Consider the following 15,086-nt stretch of genomic DNA (forward strand, 5'->3'; position numbering starts at 1 on the left):
TGTGATTGAAAAGGTTTGTTTTGGTTTCACCAATCAAATTGCTCTGTGTAAAATAGTATTAAAAAAAAAAAAAAAAAAAAAGTAATTTTCAGCCTTCTGAAGTCAAAATCTTTGTGTTATTGTGGTGTAAAACAGCATTAAATGGTGACTCCACCACCTCCCCAGAGCAGACCATTCCAGTACTTTATTATTCTTTCAGTAAAAAACTTTTTCCTGATATCCAACCTGTATTTTCTTGGTTCATCTTGAGGTTCTGGTTCTGTCAGTGCTGCCTGGAGAAAGAGACCAACCCCACCTGAGCACAGTCACCTTTCAGGGAATTGCAGAAAGTGATAAAGTCACCTCTGAGTCTCCTTTTCTCCAGGATAAACATCTCCTGCTCCCTCAGTTGTTCCTCACCGGGTTTGTGTTCCAAGCCCCAAATGTGTGTGGGGTGTCTGGTCTGTTGTCCTAAAAATGTTTCCTTCAGGAAATATAATATAATATAATATAATATAATATAATATAATATAATATAATATAATATAATATATTTCAGGAATATATTCCCAGTGGACTCTGTTGCTATCAGGACATGCAGAGCTTGCAGGAAATTGATATTTCCCCACTTTTTTTCTCTCCCAACATCCAAATTTAAGGTATTTTGGTGTCAGGAGGTGCCTGTGGAAGGAATTTTGGACTTACCCAGTGAGGTTTTTATTGCCACTCCAAACCCTGGAGCCTGTGATGTGTCAGTGATGTTCCTTGAGTTGTGTTTTGCTGCCAAACTCTGCAAATTTATTTTTCCTGTAGCTGAGAACCCATTTATACTCATGTAGAACTCAGAGGAGGGAAAGCTCCATGCAGGAATTACCAAACTCAGAGCTGGGAATGAACTCCTGGGAGAACCAATAATTCCAAATACAATAAATGAGTTCAAATGTCCAAGGCTGGAATTGTGCCATCCCCAGTCAGAGGTGTTGGAATTCCGCAGGAAAATTCTGGGATTTGCTGCTCTCCACACCCTTTCCAAGCACTGTGGGCTTCAAAACCCACCTGAGCCCCTTGGCCAAGAGGTTTGGTGTTTGTTACTTGAGATGAAGGACCTGGATTTGGTGGATTTTGTGCTAAAATGTCCCCAATTCTGGAATGAGGAGCCCAAAGTCACCTCCAAGCAGCCCCTGCACTGTTCCCTCTGCCCTGGCAGTGCTTGGGGAGGGCACAGAGAGCAGAAAACCTCCTGTTAATGACTGATCTTTCACCAGGAAATGAAGCCTTTAATTCCTCTTTAATTATCTCTAACTAAATGTTTAATTATCACTTACTATCCAAAAAAATCAAGAGAGATCTGTTAGACCTGTTATTCCTCATTATTTTTCCAGGAGGTCCAGATGATAATTTAATTGAAGGTGGTGGATCCAAGTTTGTCTGCAAACCAGGAGCCAGGAACATCACCATCATCTTCCACCCCCTGCTCAGGTAAAATCCATATTTCTGCGCCTTTTACAGCTGCAAAGAGTCAGAAAAAGTGGAATTAAACCTCAGATTTGGGCACATTCCAGTTCTGAGATCACAGAGGGAAGGGGTTGATGTGAAATTGTTGAATTGTGAAGTTGTTGGGTGTAAAAAAAAACCAAACTTGACAATATTTTAAAATCTTTTTCCAACTGAACTGTGATGTCAGGTGGGATTTCCTGTGTCACTGACCAGTGTCATTTCTTGACCTAAACTGGGTGAAGTTTATTTGCACCCTGCCACAAATTGTTTTTTGTTGTTTTTTTATGCTCATTAAAAAATCCACAAGGTGAGTTTATTGATAAAACACTGTGGGCTGCAAATTAATTCCTAATCCAGAGTGAGCCAGTGATTACCAAAATTGTCACAACTGGAATTTTAAACACAGCAAGCCTTTAATAAACCTCTTCTCACTGTATAATTCACCTCTGATATTTGGATTTTGCTGCTTTTCTAACAGTCTGTCCTGTTGGTTTTGTGGAAATTGAATAATATAATGTTTGTCTCTGTTGATGTCAACCTCCCACCTCTTTTTTTTCCTGGGAGAGTTTTCCTTTTTCCCCAGATCTGGCCTTTCCCAGCACCTTTTAGAGAACATTTCCCTCTTTATTTATGTTTGTATGAATTCACCATCCTGAGTCACTCAACAACAGGAGTTTCTCTCCAATACTAAACCCACAAAGTCACAAAATAATCATAAAAAATAATTGGAATCTGATTTCCAGAGGGAGGAATCTCCTCCTGACACCTCTGTGCTTGAGAGCTGAACTTATTTGTGACTTCAAAACACAGTTGGAAAAGGCACCAAATCCTCCAAATTTAAATTTCTGGTGTCAAAACAGCAGAGATTGGAATAATCTCAAAAACATCCTGAAATGTGTTATGGTGTGCACGATCTTGCCTTGAAAAAAAAGAGTTTATTTCTTGCTACGAGCCCATAACAAAGTGGAGAATTCCATGAGCACATTTCTCTCCCACCTCTGTCTTTTTTAAACCGAAGAAATGGGCTAAAAATTGAATTTTCCACAGGATAATTTATAGTTTTCAGCTGTTTTATGATGGGAAAAAATGGACAACTGAAACTCAGTGACTATGATGATGTGGACTTCAATTTCTAAATCATTAATGAATTTACAGACATGATGCAAGCCCAGAAAATGGTGATGCTCCTATTTTTATTGCTGAGATCTTTTCCATTGATTAAAATCCTTTCTCTTTGCCTTCCTGCTTTATTTTTCCCCTCCTTTTTTTTTCTTTTTTCTCCCATCTGAGCAAAACACTTTAAATAGCACTTCTCCCAAACACTTCACTTTGCATTCCCAGCCTGCAAGTCAAGCAGGAGGAATCATTTCCCTCTCAGAAAAAAAATAATTGCATGGAGACTGAGGTATCTGTGTTTATTTTTCATGCCAACCCACCTGCACCATCTTCACTCCCTTTGCCTTGAGGATTTCATCAATAATTGCAGGAAAAGAAGGAAAATGTGGATTATCCCAGTTTGGTCTTTCTCTCCCTGCGGGATGTGGGAGAGTTTGGGGTTTGGAGAAGGCTCTAAAAATAATTTTAATGGGATTTTATTCATTTTAACGTTGGGTTCAGGGAATGTGCTGAGAGATTGAACTGAGGGATGAATGGGATGCAGAAAATCTGGGATATCACAGGGTTTTTTAGCTGACAACAATTCCCTACAGGGAATTCTGTTCCTGTTCCATAGCCATGGCCTGTCCCAGCAGCTGCTGAAATCCTCAGTGTGGTGAATTTGCTAAAATATTGATGTTTGCAGTAATTTCTGGTAAAATATTTGCTAAAATATAGATGTTTGCAGTAATTTCTGGTAAAATATTTGCTAAAATATTGATGTTTGCAGTAATTTCTGGTAAAAGATTTGCTAAAATACAGATGTTTGCAGTAATTTCTGGCACGTGGAATCATAAAATGATCATCTCTTGGTTAGATCCTTTTTTTGCCTTTTTCTAGATGCTCCTGTTTTAAATGTCCAGCTCTCCTGGAGGTAATTCCTGCAGAGCTGTGAAGTTTCCACCTGTTTTATTTTCCTTTTTTTGAGCTTCTTTATGACCTGTGCCCCCTTCATCTTTCATCCCTGTCCCCTGTACATGCTTGAAATAGATCTGGTTTGAATTCAAATGATCAATATTTTATTTACAAGGGGGTTTTTTTTCCCTTATTTTTATCAAAGTCCCATAAATATCTCACCAGAGGAGTTTCAGCACTGCAGGGACTCACTGATTTTATGAGACAGCTGAGTGCTCCTGAAAGCATTAAACAAACTGGATCACTGAGGAAAATGTGATTTAAAGGCTGAGCATCACATCAAGTGATGGGCTTTTAAAATATAATTCAGGCCTGAAATGGTGAAGGGGAGAGTTGGGAGCAGAGCATTGATATTGATATTGATATTGATATTGGTATTGATATTGATACTCATCACTGGGAATTTCTCCCTTTTGTGCTCCTGCGATGAGAAGTGTCAGTGCTGATCACATCAGAGGGGCACAAGCACAGGGACAAATCTGCTGCTTAAAAAGCCACTTTTTAATCCTTTTTTATTTACAAACTGAGGGTGGAACTTGGCTCCAGATCCTTGTGAAAGACACAGGGTCAGACTTGATAACCAATAACCAAAGTTTAGAGAAATTCTCTATTAAAATAAGGAAAGGTGTAAGGAAAAACACCTAAAAATGGTTTTCAAAAAAAATGGTTTTCAAAAAAAAAAAAAATGGTTTTCAAAGCTTTCCTTGCCTTTGAATTCCTTTAGAGCAGGGAGGCAGGAAGTGAGATTGGTGTTATCCTTAATTTCCACAAGGACAGCTCAGACACACCAAGGCCCAGATTAATTACCAGCAATTAATGACTCCACCACACATGGAATAAACTGAATTTCTGAGGTGCAGGTGGGTGTTCTAGAGAAGGTGATTCCTGGGAATAGTTTTTTCTAACTACCTCTGGAAACTAATTGCACTCAGAAATTGAGGCAGAACCCACCTCTGATTTTCCTTAGTGGGAGGTGCCATAAGTATAAAAGTTACCAAAAGAGTCCAGTTGCTTCTTTCATCCTTTGCTGGAGTTCCTGGGCTGAGGAATAACATCTCCCTTTGGAAAAAAGAACCACAGGAACAATCCCAAATCCCTTCCTCCTGGAATATGGAACAGCCTGAGCGATGTCTGTCGTACCATTTGTTTGGTGGGGATTTTTCAATGTCTTTGATTTTTTTTTTTTTTTCTTTTTTTTTTTTTAATGTTTATTTGTTTCAGCTGGCATTTGAAAGGCACTTGGCTCCTCGGGGTAATAATAATCATTTTACATATGCTTTATAGAGTGTGTTTATTACCAGACAATTGAGGAACAGATGTCTGCAGTCTCGAGGCTGGAGAGGGGGAGGAATGGGAAGGGGATGGATGGTGCTGCTGGATGTTGGATATTGAGGCCTGGGAGGGTTTCCATTTATTACCATCAGCCACACTTCATTAGGATCAAGCAGCAATTAAAAGGCTTGGAGGATGGAGGAGAAAGCCAAGCGTGCTCATTGATTCGGAAGGAAAAGTCACTTCCCAACAGGACGTGACCTTGGGAGGGAGGAATGGGGAAGGAGAAATTCTCCTGGTGCCCTTTGGGGGATATCCCCTCTGCCAGGTGGGATGTCCTGATCTCTGCCTTGAATTTGAGTCTGGACACACAGAGAGAGAAAAAAAAAACCAAAAATTTGGTGTATTGGCGTAGGAAAAACCCACAGAGATGAAGGAAAAGCAAAATTCCTGATTTGCTTCTGCTGATGTTGTTTGGGATGTAAAAAAGCTAAAGTTTAATGCTCTGGGGTGAGGTTCAGGGTACTGCAAAGTTTTCTACCTCTTGGGATTGATGGGAGTGGGAGGGAAGAGAGCAGCAATAGTTTGGCTTTTTCATGTAAAATGAAATATTTCTGTTCATTTCTGCGGTCTCCATCAGTGAAATCAGCAGGCTTGATAGCAATTTTAGAATTAACTCTTTCTTCCAGTTATTTTCATGTAAATAAAAGAGGGATTGCTCTGCTGTTAAATAAAAAAAAAATCCTTTAGGGACTAATCAGGATTGATTGCTGATGGATTTTTGCTTCCTGTTGATATCAGAACATTCCTCTCCAGTTCTGGCTCTGAGCTGCTGATGGCCAAGTGTCAAATCCCAGGAATTCCCTGTCCTTGGTGTCCTTGATCCACAAAATGCAGGACAATCCACCCAGGGATGTTTTAGGGGAATAATCCTGACAAGCTGCTGTTGAATTCAGGATATGTCAAGATAAAAAGGTGCTGGATGTAGAATTTAAATCCAGTTTATTTTGTTTATTTTGTGCCCTCCAAAATGTTGGGAGGGCACAGCAAAGTTGTCGTGGGACATCAAAATCTTTTGGTCTTTGAGCATCAACTGCTGCTGGTGTTAAAAACCACATCACTAAATTGATCTAAAACTCAGAACCTCTGTCTATCTCACCAATAACCCCTTTTGGTATATTATAATAATAATAATAATAATCTGATTTTATTTTAAAATATGCTGTAATATCTTCTTGTTGCACAGTATAAAATGAATAGTTGATAATAGAGGGGCTGTGGGTTTTGGGGAAGCAAAAGGAGTGTGAAAATTAGATGAATGTTAAATTTAAACTCTGTTGAATCACGTCAAGTAGGTTAAGGAAAATATGTGGTATTTTAAAGTCTAAGGGTTATTTATTATTAGTGAAGTAGATAGAAAATGTCAAGTCCTCCTGTGGCACAAATAGTGCTAAATAATGAGAGCTGATGCCTTCAGCTTTCTGAATCAAATACTGAAATACTTGATTTCAGAGAAATCAATAAGGCTGACTCAGGTTTGGAGAGGGAACTTAGGATGTTGACTGGCTAAAGTTTGTGTTTGAGTCTGACTAATGTGGGTAAATCTAAAAAATATATATCTGAGGTGCTGTTAAGTGCACAGGAAACATGATTTGGAGACTTTTAAAGGTAGTGGGTCCTTGAAAAGAGCCCTCCAGATTTATCAGGTCTTACATTTCGACAGATTTCCTTTCAAAGGGTGGGAAAATATCATTTAGTTAATGGAATTTTTGCTTCTGCCAGGCAGGGAATCTCTTCCTGCTCTCTGGGACAGGGAGATGGGGCCTCTCTGTGGTGAGACAGATGAGGTTTGGATCAGATCATGAATTCCCAGGGTCACTGAGGCTGGAAAATCCCTCCAAGGTCATCCAGTCCAAACTGTACCCAATGTCCCCAGCTCAGAGCTCTGAGTGCCACATCCAGGAATTCCTTGGACACCTCCAGGGATGTGTATCCAAACCTCCCTGGGCAGTTCCAAGCCCTGACCACCCTTTCCATGGAGAAATTCCTGCTGATGTCCACCCTGAGCCTCCCCTGGTCATTCCCTCTCCTCCTGTCCCTGTTCCCTGGGATTAGATCCCAAATCCCTCCCTGGCTGTCCCCTCCTGTCAGGGACTTGTGCAGAGCCACAAATTCCCCCCTGAGCCTCCTTTTCTCCCTTTCCCACCTCCCTCAGGAATTCTCCAGACTTTTCCAGCTCCATTCCCTTCCCTGGACACCCTCCAGCCCCTCCAAGTCTTGAAGGACCCATCCCTGGACACTCATGAGTGACCCCAAGCTGGACACTGCCCTCCAGGGGTCTCAGCAATGCCAGCACCAAGAAATCTCAAATCCTTATTGCAGAAACACAAAATTAAACACTGGAAACAAGGAAGGGACCTTAAAAATCATTTATTTCCACCCTCCAGATGAGCAGGGCACCTTCCACTGGGAGAACTGGGTACTTTATTTTGGAAGTTCCACTCTTGAGTTGACTTCTCATCCGCTCTTCCTTCCATTGGCCTCAATGGGAATCTTATGGGATCAATTTGACACCTCCAGGGGGAATGTTTTTCCCTCCCTATCCACAGTTTAATGAGTGTTTAGGAGGCTCGGAGCTGACCAGTCCCTCTCTGTTGACTTTCTCTCTGTCAGCAGCAGGGATGGATGTTGATGGCAGGTGGATCCCAACCCTTCTCCTCCCTGCCAAGACCTCACAGAGTCGGCATTGCTGAAGGATAAGGACAGATCTCAGAGCAGATTGTTGTCACACTGAGAAGAAAAGGTTTCTTTCCTCTTGACTGGGGCTGTCTCAGGGACAAGGACTCACACAGTGAAGGCACAGCTTCACATTTTGTGCCTTTTTTAAAATTATATTTTTATTTTTTCTTTCCTCCCCCCCGATGCTTTAGGAGAGCTGACAGTCTCGCTGTGTGTGTGTGTGTCTGATTAAAGATGACAGTTTATAAAAACCTTAAGGTGAGGCTGTTCATTTTCCATGACAGGAAATGAAGTGATCCCCACTCCAACCCCCCACTGTCACCTCCCACACAAATAAAAACTCTCACACACCAAAAAAAAAAAAAAAAAAAAAATAAAACAAAAAAAAAATCCCCTCTTAATATGTGAGGCATTGATTTTATATTGTCTGTCAGAGAATGTGCTTCAGCAGATCAGTCAAGTTGGGAGTTTTCAAACATGCTTCATCCAAAGGGAAAATCAACAGCCTGTCAGAAATTTCACATGTCTCCAGCTCCTCCCTTCCCTTTGGATGAAATACAAGCTGAAGGAACAGAGGAAATTTTGACATTTGCAAGAGCTGGGGCTGAATAGCTGAAAGCAGTGTTAATGTAATTCCGTGGTAATGAGGGGCTTTGAACCAGGCTCGTGTTCATTGAGCCAACAAAGCAGGATTAGCTCCTTCTTTAATGGAATCACACAATGATTTGGGTTGGAAGGGGCATTAAAAAAGAGCCAGATCCACCTCCTGTTATGGGACAACTTCCACCATCCCTGGATGCTCCAAATCCCAATGTCCAGCCTGGCCTTGGACATTCCAGAGATCCACAGGAAACATTAAATTTATTTCCAGCATTTCAGTCGTGTTCTGGTGGAGGAGGATCAAGTTTCCGTATTCTGATTTCGTCACGAGGATTATCATGAGAATTTTCAGTGATTTATTTATTCCTTGGGAATTGCAGAATTCCATCAGGAGGGATCCAAAATGATGGTTTTATCCAACTGCCTGAGCCATCCAACTTCCCTGACTGAAAACATGGCCAGGGAAGTTCTGAGCAAAACTGGAAGGGCACAACAGATCCATCCATTCAACTGAACCATCTCAGGTGCAAAATTCCTGAAAAAAAAACCCCTAAAATCCACATTTAAGGTTGCAAAAGCCCTCTAAGATCATCAAATCCAACCATTAACCAGCACCACATGTCCCCAAGTGCCACCAGAATTATCAAACACTGAAAATCTCAATGACAAGGTGAGATTTTGCCATGCAGGAGCTGATGCTGTTCAATGAACTCCCAGTAGTGGCTAAAATTTGCTTTAATAACCCCAACTTTCACTTCAAATATAGGAAATAATACTCTGACATCCCTAAAAAAGATCTGTAGAGCAACAGAAGAACCAGGAAAGCATCTTTGATATTTTTTTGTGCTGGAAAAAAAAAAGGCAAAAAGAACTTGACAAATTCTAAATTTGTAATCTGTCTGTGGAAGCTTTTCAGAAAATACTTCAGTGAGGGTTTTCCCTGAACAAGGGAAATCCAAGGATGAAAACACAGTGTGATTTAAGTCCACTTTATGGTACTATTACCTTGAATATTTATATTTTTTTTGTGGTTGTTTTCATCAAGCTTTATGAATTTTTGATTGAAGGCAGGAGAGCTGGTGCTTGATAAGAACAAAGATTTTCAATGTGTTTAATTTTCAATTATGAGAATCTGAACTGTTTATTTATTTCAACTATTCCCCTCTTTTCAGTTTCCTGAGCTGAGCTACAGATAATGAGTTTGAAATTCCTTCACCACTAATTTTCATTTTCCCATTCTGCTGAATTCCTGGATATTCCAGTGCAGAACTCTCATTTATTTCTATTTTATTGGGATTATTTGGTTCAGACACATCAGATTTGGCTCCACAAACACCTGCAGGGTTTTCATGGCAAAAGGAAAGTCCTGGCAGAACCTCAGGAAAAGCCTTTTAGGGATGTGAACCCATGGAAAAACAGGTTTTTCAAGCACAGAAAAACAAAAAAACAAAACAAAACAAACAAACAAACAAAAAAAAAAAACTTTTTTGTGGGATATTTCTAAGGGATTTAACTTTGGATTCTGTTGACTTTTAGATTTCTGCAGAATAGGCATAAATAAATTTTGCAGGCCAAAAGTTGGCCTTTAGTTTGGTTATTTTGGAAATTCAGATAACTCAGCAGGAATTGCACTTTGTGGAATGTCATTGAAAAGCTCTTCCATATTTCCTTTCTTTTGGCAACTTCCAAACTTTTCAGAGACAAAATTCATTCTCACCTAAGTGGGAAATTGTTCTGTCCATGAAAATCCTGGTGCTGGAGCTGCCAGGGAAGAAGTTGTGGAGTCGAATTGTCCTGAATTCTGTGCACATTTAGAACAAATAGGAAAAAACTGAAAGTCTTAAACTCACACTATTATGACTCAAGTTCCCTATTTCCCATTTTATTGCAATTTTGTCTCTCCAATTTGTATTTTTATGTGTTCACATGGAGAAAAGAAAGCTCCTAAATGCTGCTAAATTATAAAAATTTAATAAAAAATTAAAGCTTCATATACCTTATATATAAGGTGAAATAATGCTGCTAAATAGGCGTATTTTAAAATTTTTATATTTTATTAAAAAGCTTCTTTCCTCTGGTAACTTCCAAACTTTTCAGAGACAAAATTCATTCCCAGTTAAGTGTGAAATTGCTCTGTCCATGAAAATCCTGGTGCTGGAGCTGCCAGGGAAGAAGTTGTGGATGAATTGTGGAGTTGAAAGGTCCTGAATTCTGGGCACATTTAGAACAAATGGGAAAAAAAATGGAAGATTTAAATCCCCACTGTTGTTAATCAAGTTCCCTATTTCCCATTTTATTGCAATTTTCTCTCTCCAATTTGTATTTTTTACATGTTCACATGGAGAAAAGAAAGCTCCTAAATGCTGCTAAATTATAAAAATTTAATAAAAATTAAAGCTTCATACACCTTATATATAAGGCGAAATAATGCTGCTAAATACAAGTGTATCTTTAGATTTTTATATTTTATAACAATTTAATAAAAATTAAAGTATTATATACCTTATATATAAGGTGAAATAATGTTGCTAAATAAGTGCATTTTAAATTTTTAAAATTTCTATATTTTATTTAAAAAAATAATAAAAATTAAAGCTTTATACACCTTATATATATTAGGTGAACTAATACTGCTAAATAAGTGCATTTAATTTTTTTTAATATTTTATTAAAATATAATAAAAACTAAAGCTTTATACACCTTATATATATAAGGTGAACTAATGGTACTAAATAAGTGCATTTTAAAATTTTTATATTTTATAAAAATATAATAAAAATAAAGTATTATACACCTTATATAAAGGTAAAATAATGCTGCTAAATAACTGTATTTTTTAATTTTATATTTTAAAAACATTAATAAAAATTAAAGCTTTATACACCTTATATATATAAGGTAAAATAATGCCGCTAAATAAGTGTATTTTAAAAATTTTATATTTTATAAAAATTAAAGCTTTATACACCTTATATAAGGTGGAATAATGCTGCTAAATAAGTGCATCTTTAGATTTGTATATTTTATTAAAATTAAATAAAAATTAAAGTATTACAAACCTTATATATAAGGTGAAATAATGCTGCTAAACAAGTGCATTTAAAAATTTTGTATTTTATAAAAATTAAAGTTTTATACACTTTATATTTAAGGTGAACTAATGGTGCTAAAAAAGTGCATTTTAAATTTTTTATATTTTATTTAAAAATTAATAAAAATTAAAGCTTTATACACCTTATATAAGGTGAACTCATGCCACTAAATAAGTGCATTTTTTAATTTTTATATTTTATAAAAATTAAAACTTTATACACCTTATATATATAAGGTGCAATAATGTTGCTAAAAAAGTGCATTTTAAAATTTTTTATATTTTATAAGAATATAATAAAAATAAAAATATTGTACACCTTATATATATAAGGTAAAATAATTCCGCTAAATAAGTGCATTTTTAAAAATTTATATTTTATAAAAATTAAAGCTTTATACACCTTATATAAAAGGTGAAATAATACTGCTAAACAATGCAGATCCCTCAAAAATTCCTTAGTTTTGAGATACCCAAGTTTGATATTTTTTTACCTGAGGCAGGAAATTCATTCAGGGGATAAAAACCAGAATTGTTCCTTACACAGAGAAAAACTGGAGACCTTCTAAAAATAACAATAATCGCACCAAGAAAGGGGGAAAATATTGACAAATACCATTTTCTAGGAGCTTTCCCAGAGGAAAATCCTGGTGGATTTTGGAATTACAGCCTGGTTTGGTGGGATGGGCAGAAACTCAGAACTGTTGCACAGAGCAGGAAAAATTTATATACTCTAAAGGTTTATTATCTTACAGGGAGGAAATAAAACCTTTGCAAAAGGTGGAGAGTCTGGGATAATTCCTCATTTTATTCCTTGGGGTCGTGCAGTTTGTCATTGAGACAATAATTTCTCTTGATGTGCCCAGGTTGAGGGATGTGAGGGGAAATTGGTCTTGACTGCAGCACAGTCATTCATCTGAACTGGAAAAAAAAAAAATAAAAATTGTTGGTAAAAATGAATAAAAGTTGATTAATTGCAGGGAATCCCTCGATTGCTGGTTGTTGTCTTATCTTAAGATTTGAATTTTGGTGTCTTGCCTTTGCCTGGCTCTTAAAGTGTTGTTTTATCTCCTTCCCCTGGCAGTTATTCCGAGTTTTTCATGGCACTGAGTGTTTGGAATAGAATAGAATTAGAGAATTATGGAATATTTTGGGTTGGAGGGATAATAAAGTTCATCAGTGTCACCCCTGCCATGGGCAGGGACATCTCCCACTGTCCCAGGCTGCTCCAAACCCCAATGTCCAACCTGGCCTGGGACATTCCAGGGATGGAACAGCCACAACCTCTCCATGTTTTCTGCTTCCAGGTCAATCCTTCTTATGTGCAGAAAGTGCCAAACTTTTTATTTTGATGATAGAAAAGTTCATCCTGATGCCATGGGAAGGCTGAGCTGGAACAGAGACTGGATAGAACTAGAAAATAAAGTAGATATTTATTAAAAGGCCTTTAGGATCCACCTTGGGCAGGACAAGAGCCTGGCCAGGGCTACACCACAATGGTCACAAAATGGATGTGAAGTTTCACATTTTTATAAGTTTTGATCCATTTGCATGTTGGGGTTTAATTGTCCAATTCCAGCTTCAGATTATGAGGTCTCATCCTTCTTGTTCCTCCCTTCACCCCACCCTTGTTTGTGCTTTTGGGGCTCAAAGTTGTCCTTGGTCTTCATCAGGAAAAGGATTTGTTTTGTCTCCTTGCTCTGTGACCCATATTCTGAGTTCTGAGCCTCATATTAACTGACTTAATAGTTAATTTACAGTTAACAGCCACCCCTGGGCTGCACAGAATCTGAAAATATAAAAGCTCAAACTTAAAGCACCAATCCACATTCCCTTCAGCTGCCTCGTCCCCACTGCTGACCCCATCACCTGTAGGATTCTTCATTCCACATCACAAAACTCACTTTTCTCCATCTGCATCCCTCGGGAGCCTCCTAGGGAAAAATTTTGCCATCTCTTCCCTGTTAAAAAAAAACCCAAAAAACCACACAAAAACAAATAGAAGTTGTCAGGGATGGAGAGCTTTTGTTGCAGTGAACAGAACGGGTGCTTATTATCAGTTATGGACACGCCCAGGTCAAGAGTGAAGTGGGTTTTTCTGTTTAGTTTGCACAAAGGCTGGGATGGCTTTAATTGCTGGTTGTCATTTGTAATGGAGTAGATGCAGTATTAGAATTATTCAGATAATTTGTTGTAATTACCCACCCATCAGGAGCTTTACAATGCTCAAAATACAATCTTGGAAGGAATGGAAGTGAGTCCTTTGAATGGAAGGCAGCAGCTCTTGAGAGCACAATATCATTTATATCATTTCTAGCTGTCAATCAGCTTTGTGAGGTAAACAAAACAAAGGTGCTGGGCTTCTCCATAAAATCTCCCAGTGCTCTAAACCTTCCCAAAAATCTTGGCAGAACAAGCACCATGCATGGAGTGCAGATAAATCCAAGCTTTTGCAGAGTTCCTGGAAGGGTTTGAAAAGCATCGTTACCCAGAAAAAAAAACCTCCTGGTGTCAATCCCCCAGGGATTGTTATTCATCCTGACTCTGCTGCAGGAGGAGAGAAAAAAAATAAAAAAAAATCCTCTCTGGGGTGGTGCTGCCCCCCTGATTCTGCGTGAGAAACTCTGGTGAGAAGTGGGAAGTGGGGGCAGAGCTTTCTGCAGGAGGCAGAGGTTCCAATTTGCATTGCCCTCCTCTCCACACCCCCAAAGGAATCAACAGATGCAGGAGGAGCAGGGGGAGGCTGAACTCCCAAATTTGTATTCTCCTGGCTCGTCTGGCAAACACAGAGGGAGGGAGGGAGTGAAAAAAAAAACCAAAAAATACCAGAGTCTCGTGAACAGAAGTGTGGGCTCCCAGTGACCTTCCCCTCCTGTGATGATTCTGATGTAGAACGACTGAATTCCCGGAGATGTTTAATCAGCAAAGTGGAATTTCGATGAAAGCACGGTTGCAGGAATTAATTCTGATTCATAGCAACGCTCTGGCTGTGTGAGGATTAACACCAGTGAACTGTCACCATTCCAAATTGCAGCTCTGGTGGCCCACAGTTTCATTTAAGATGGAAAAAAAATGTCAAATGGCACCCAAAACCCCCAAAGTGCTGGGCTGATCCCACAACAGGGATCCTCAGGTGAGACCCCACCTGCAGAGCTGTCCCCAGCCTTGGGGACAACATCAACAGGACCTGGAGGTGCTGGAGAAGGTCCAGAAAAATCCATGGAGTTGCTCCACGGATGGAGCCCCTCTGCTCTGGGGCCAAGATGAGAGAGCTGGAGGTGCTCACCTGGAGAGGAGAAAGATCCAGGGAGGGCTCAGAGCCCATTCCAGGGCCAAAAGGGGCTCCAGGAGAGCTGGAGAGGGACTGGGGACAGGGACAGGACACAGGGAATGGCTTCCCACTGCCACAGGGCAGGGCTGGATGGGAGATTGGAAATTGGGAATTCCTGCCTGGGCTGGAATTGCCAGAGAATCCCTGGAATGTCCAAGGCCAGGCTGGACACTGGGGCTTGGATCACCCTGGGATGGTGGGAGGTGTCCCTGCCCATGGATGGGGTGGAATGAGATGAGCTTTCAGCCCTTTCCAACTCAGCCATTCTGGGATTCTGTGACTGCAGGAAAAAGCTGATTTTCCTCTCACACTAACACAGCTCAGCACCTCCCAATAACCCATGAATATCCACCTTTTTTAATTCATCCTGCTCTGGATTCCATAAAACCAGACCAGACTACACCAGGACTGAGTTACTGCAGTGATTTCTATCACAATGAACAAAATCTGATAATCCTCATGTTGTGCCCCAAAACCATCACAGTGTCCTCAGTGTAAGTGAGAGA

General features: G+C 39.3%; 1 protein-coding gene across 1 annotated transcript in view; it reads left to right on the forward strand.

Moving 5' to 3' along the window:
- Positions 1-15,086, forward strand: part of EXOC4 (exocyst complex component 4) — a 348,756-nt gene that overhangs the window by 168,583 nt on the left and 165,087 nt on the right. The window contains exon 10 of the mRNA XM_083858929.1: positions 1,362-1,458. Coding sequence (XP_083715055.1) covers positions 1,362-1,458 — 97 coding nt within the window. The remainder of the gene's footprint in view (positions 1-1,361; positions 1,459-15,086) is intronic.

This window comes from Zosterops lateralis, assembly GCF_965231275.1.
Source record: "Zosterops lateralis genome assembly, chromosome: 4".
NCBI lineage: Eukaryota > Metazoa > Chordata > Aves > Passeriformes > Zosteropidae > Zosterops > Zosterops lateralis.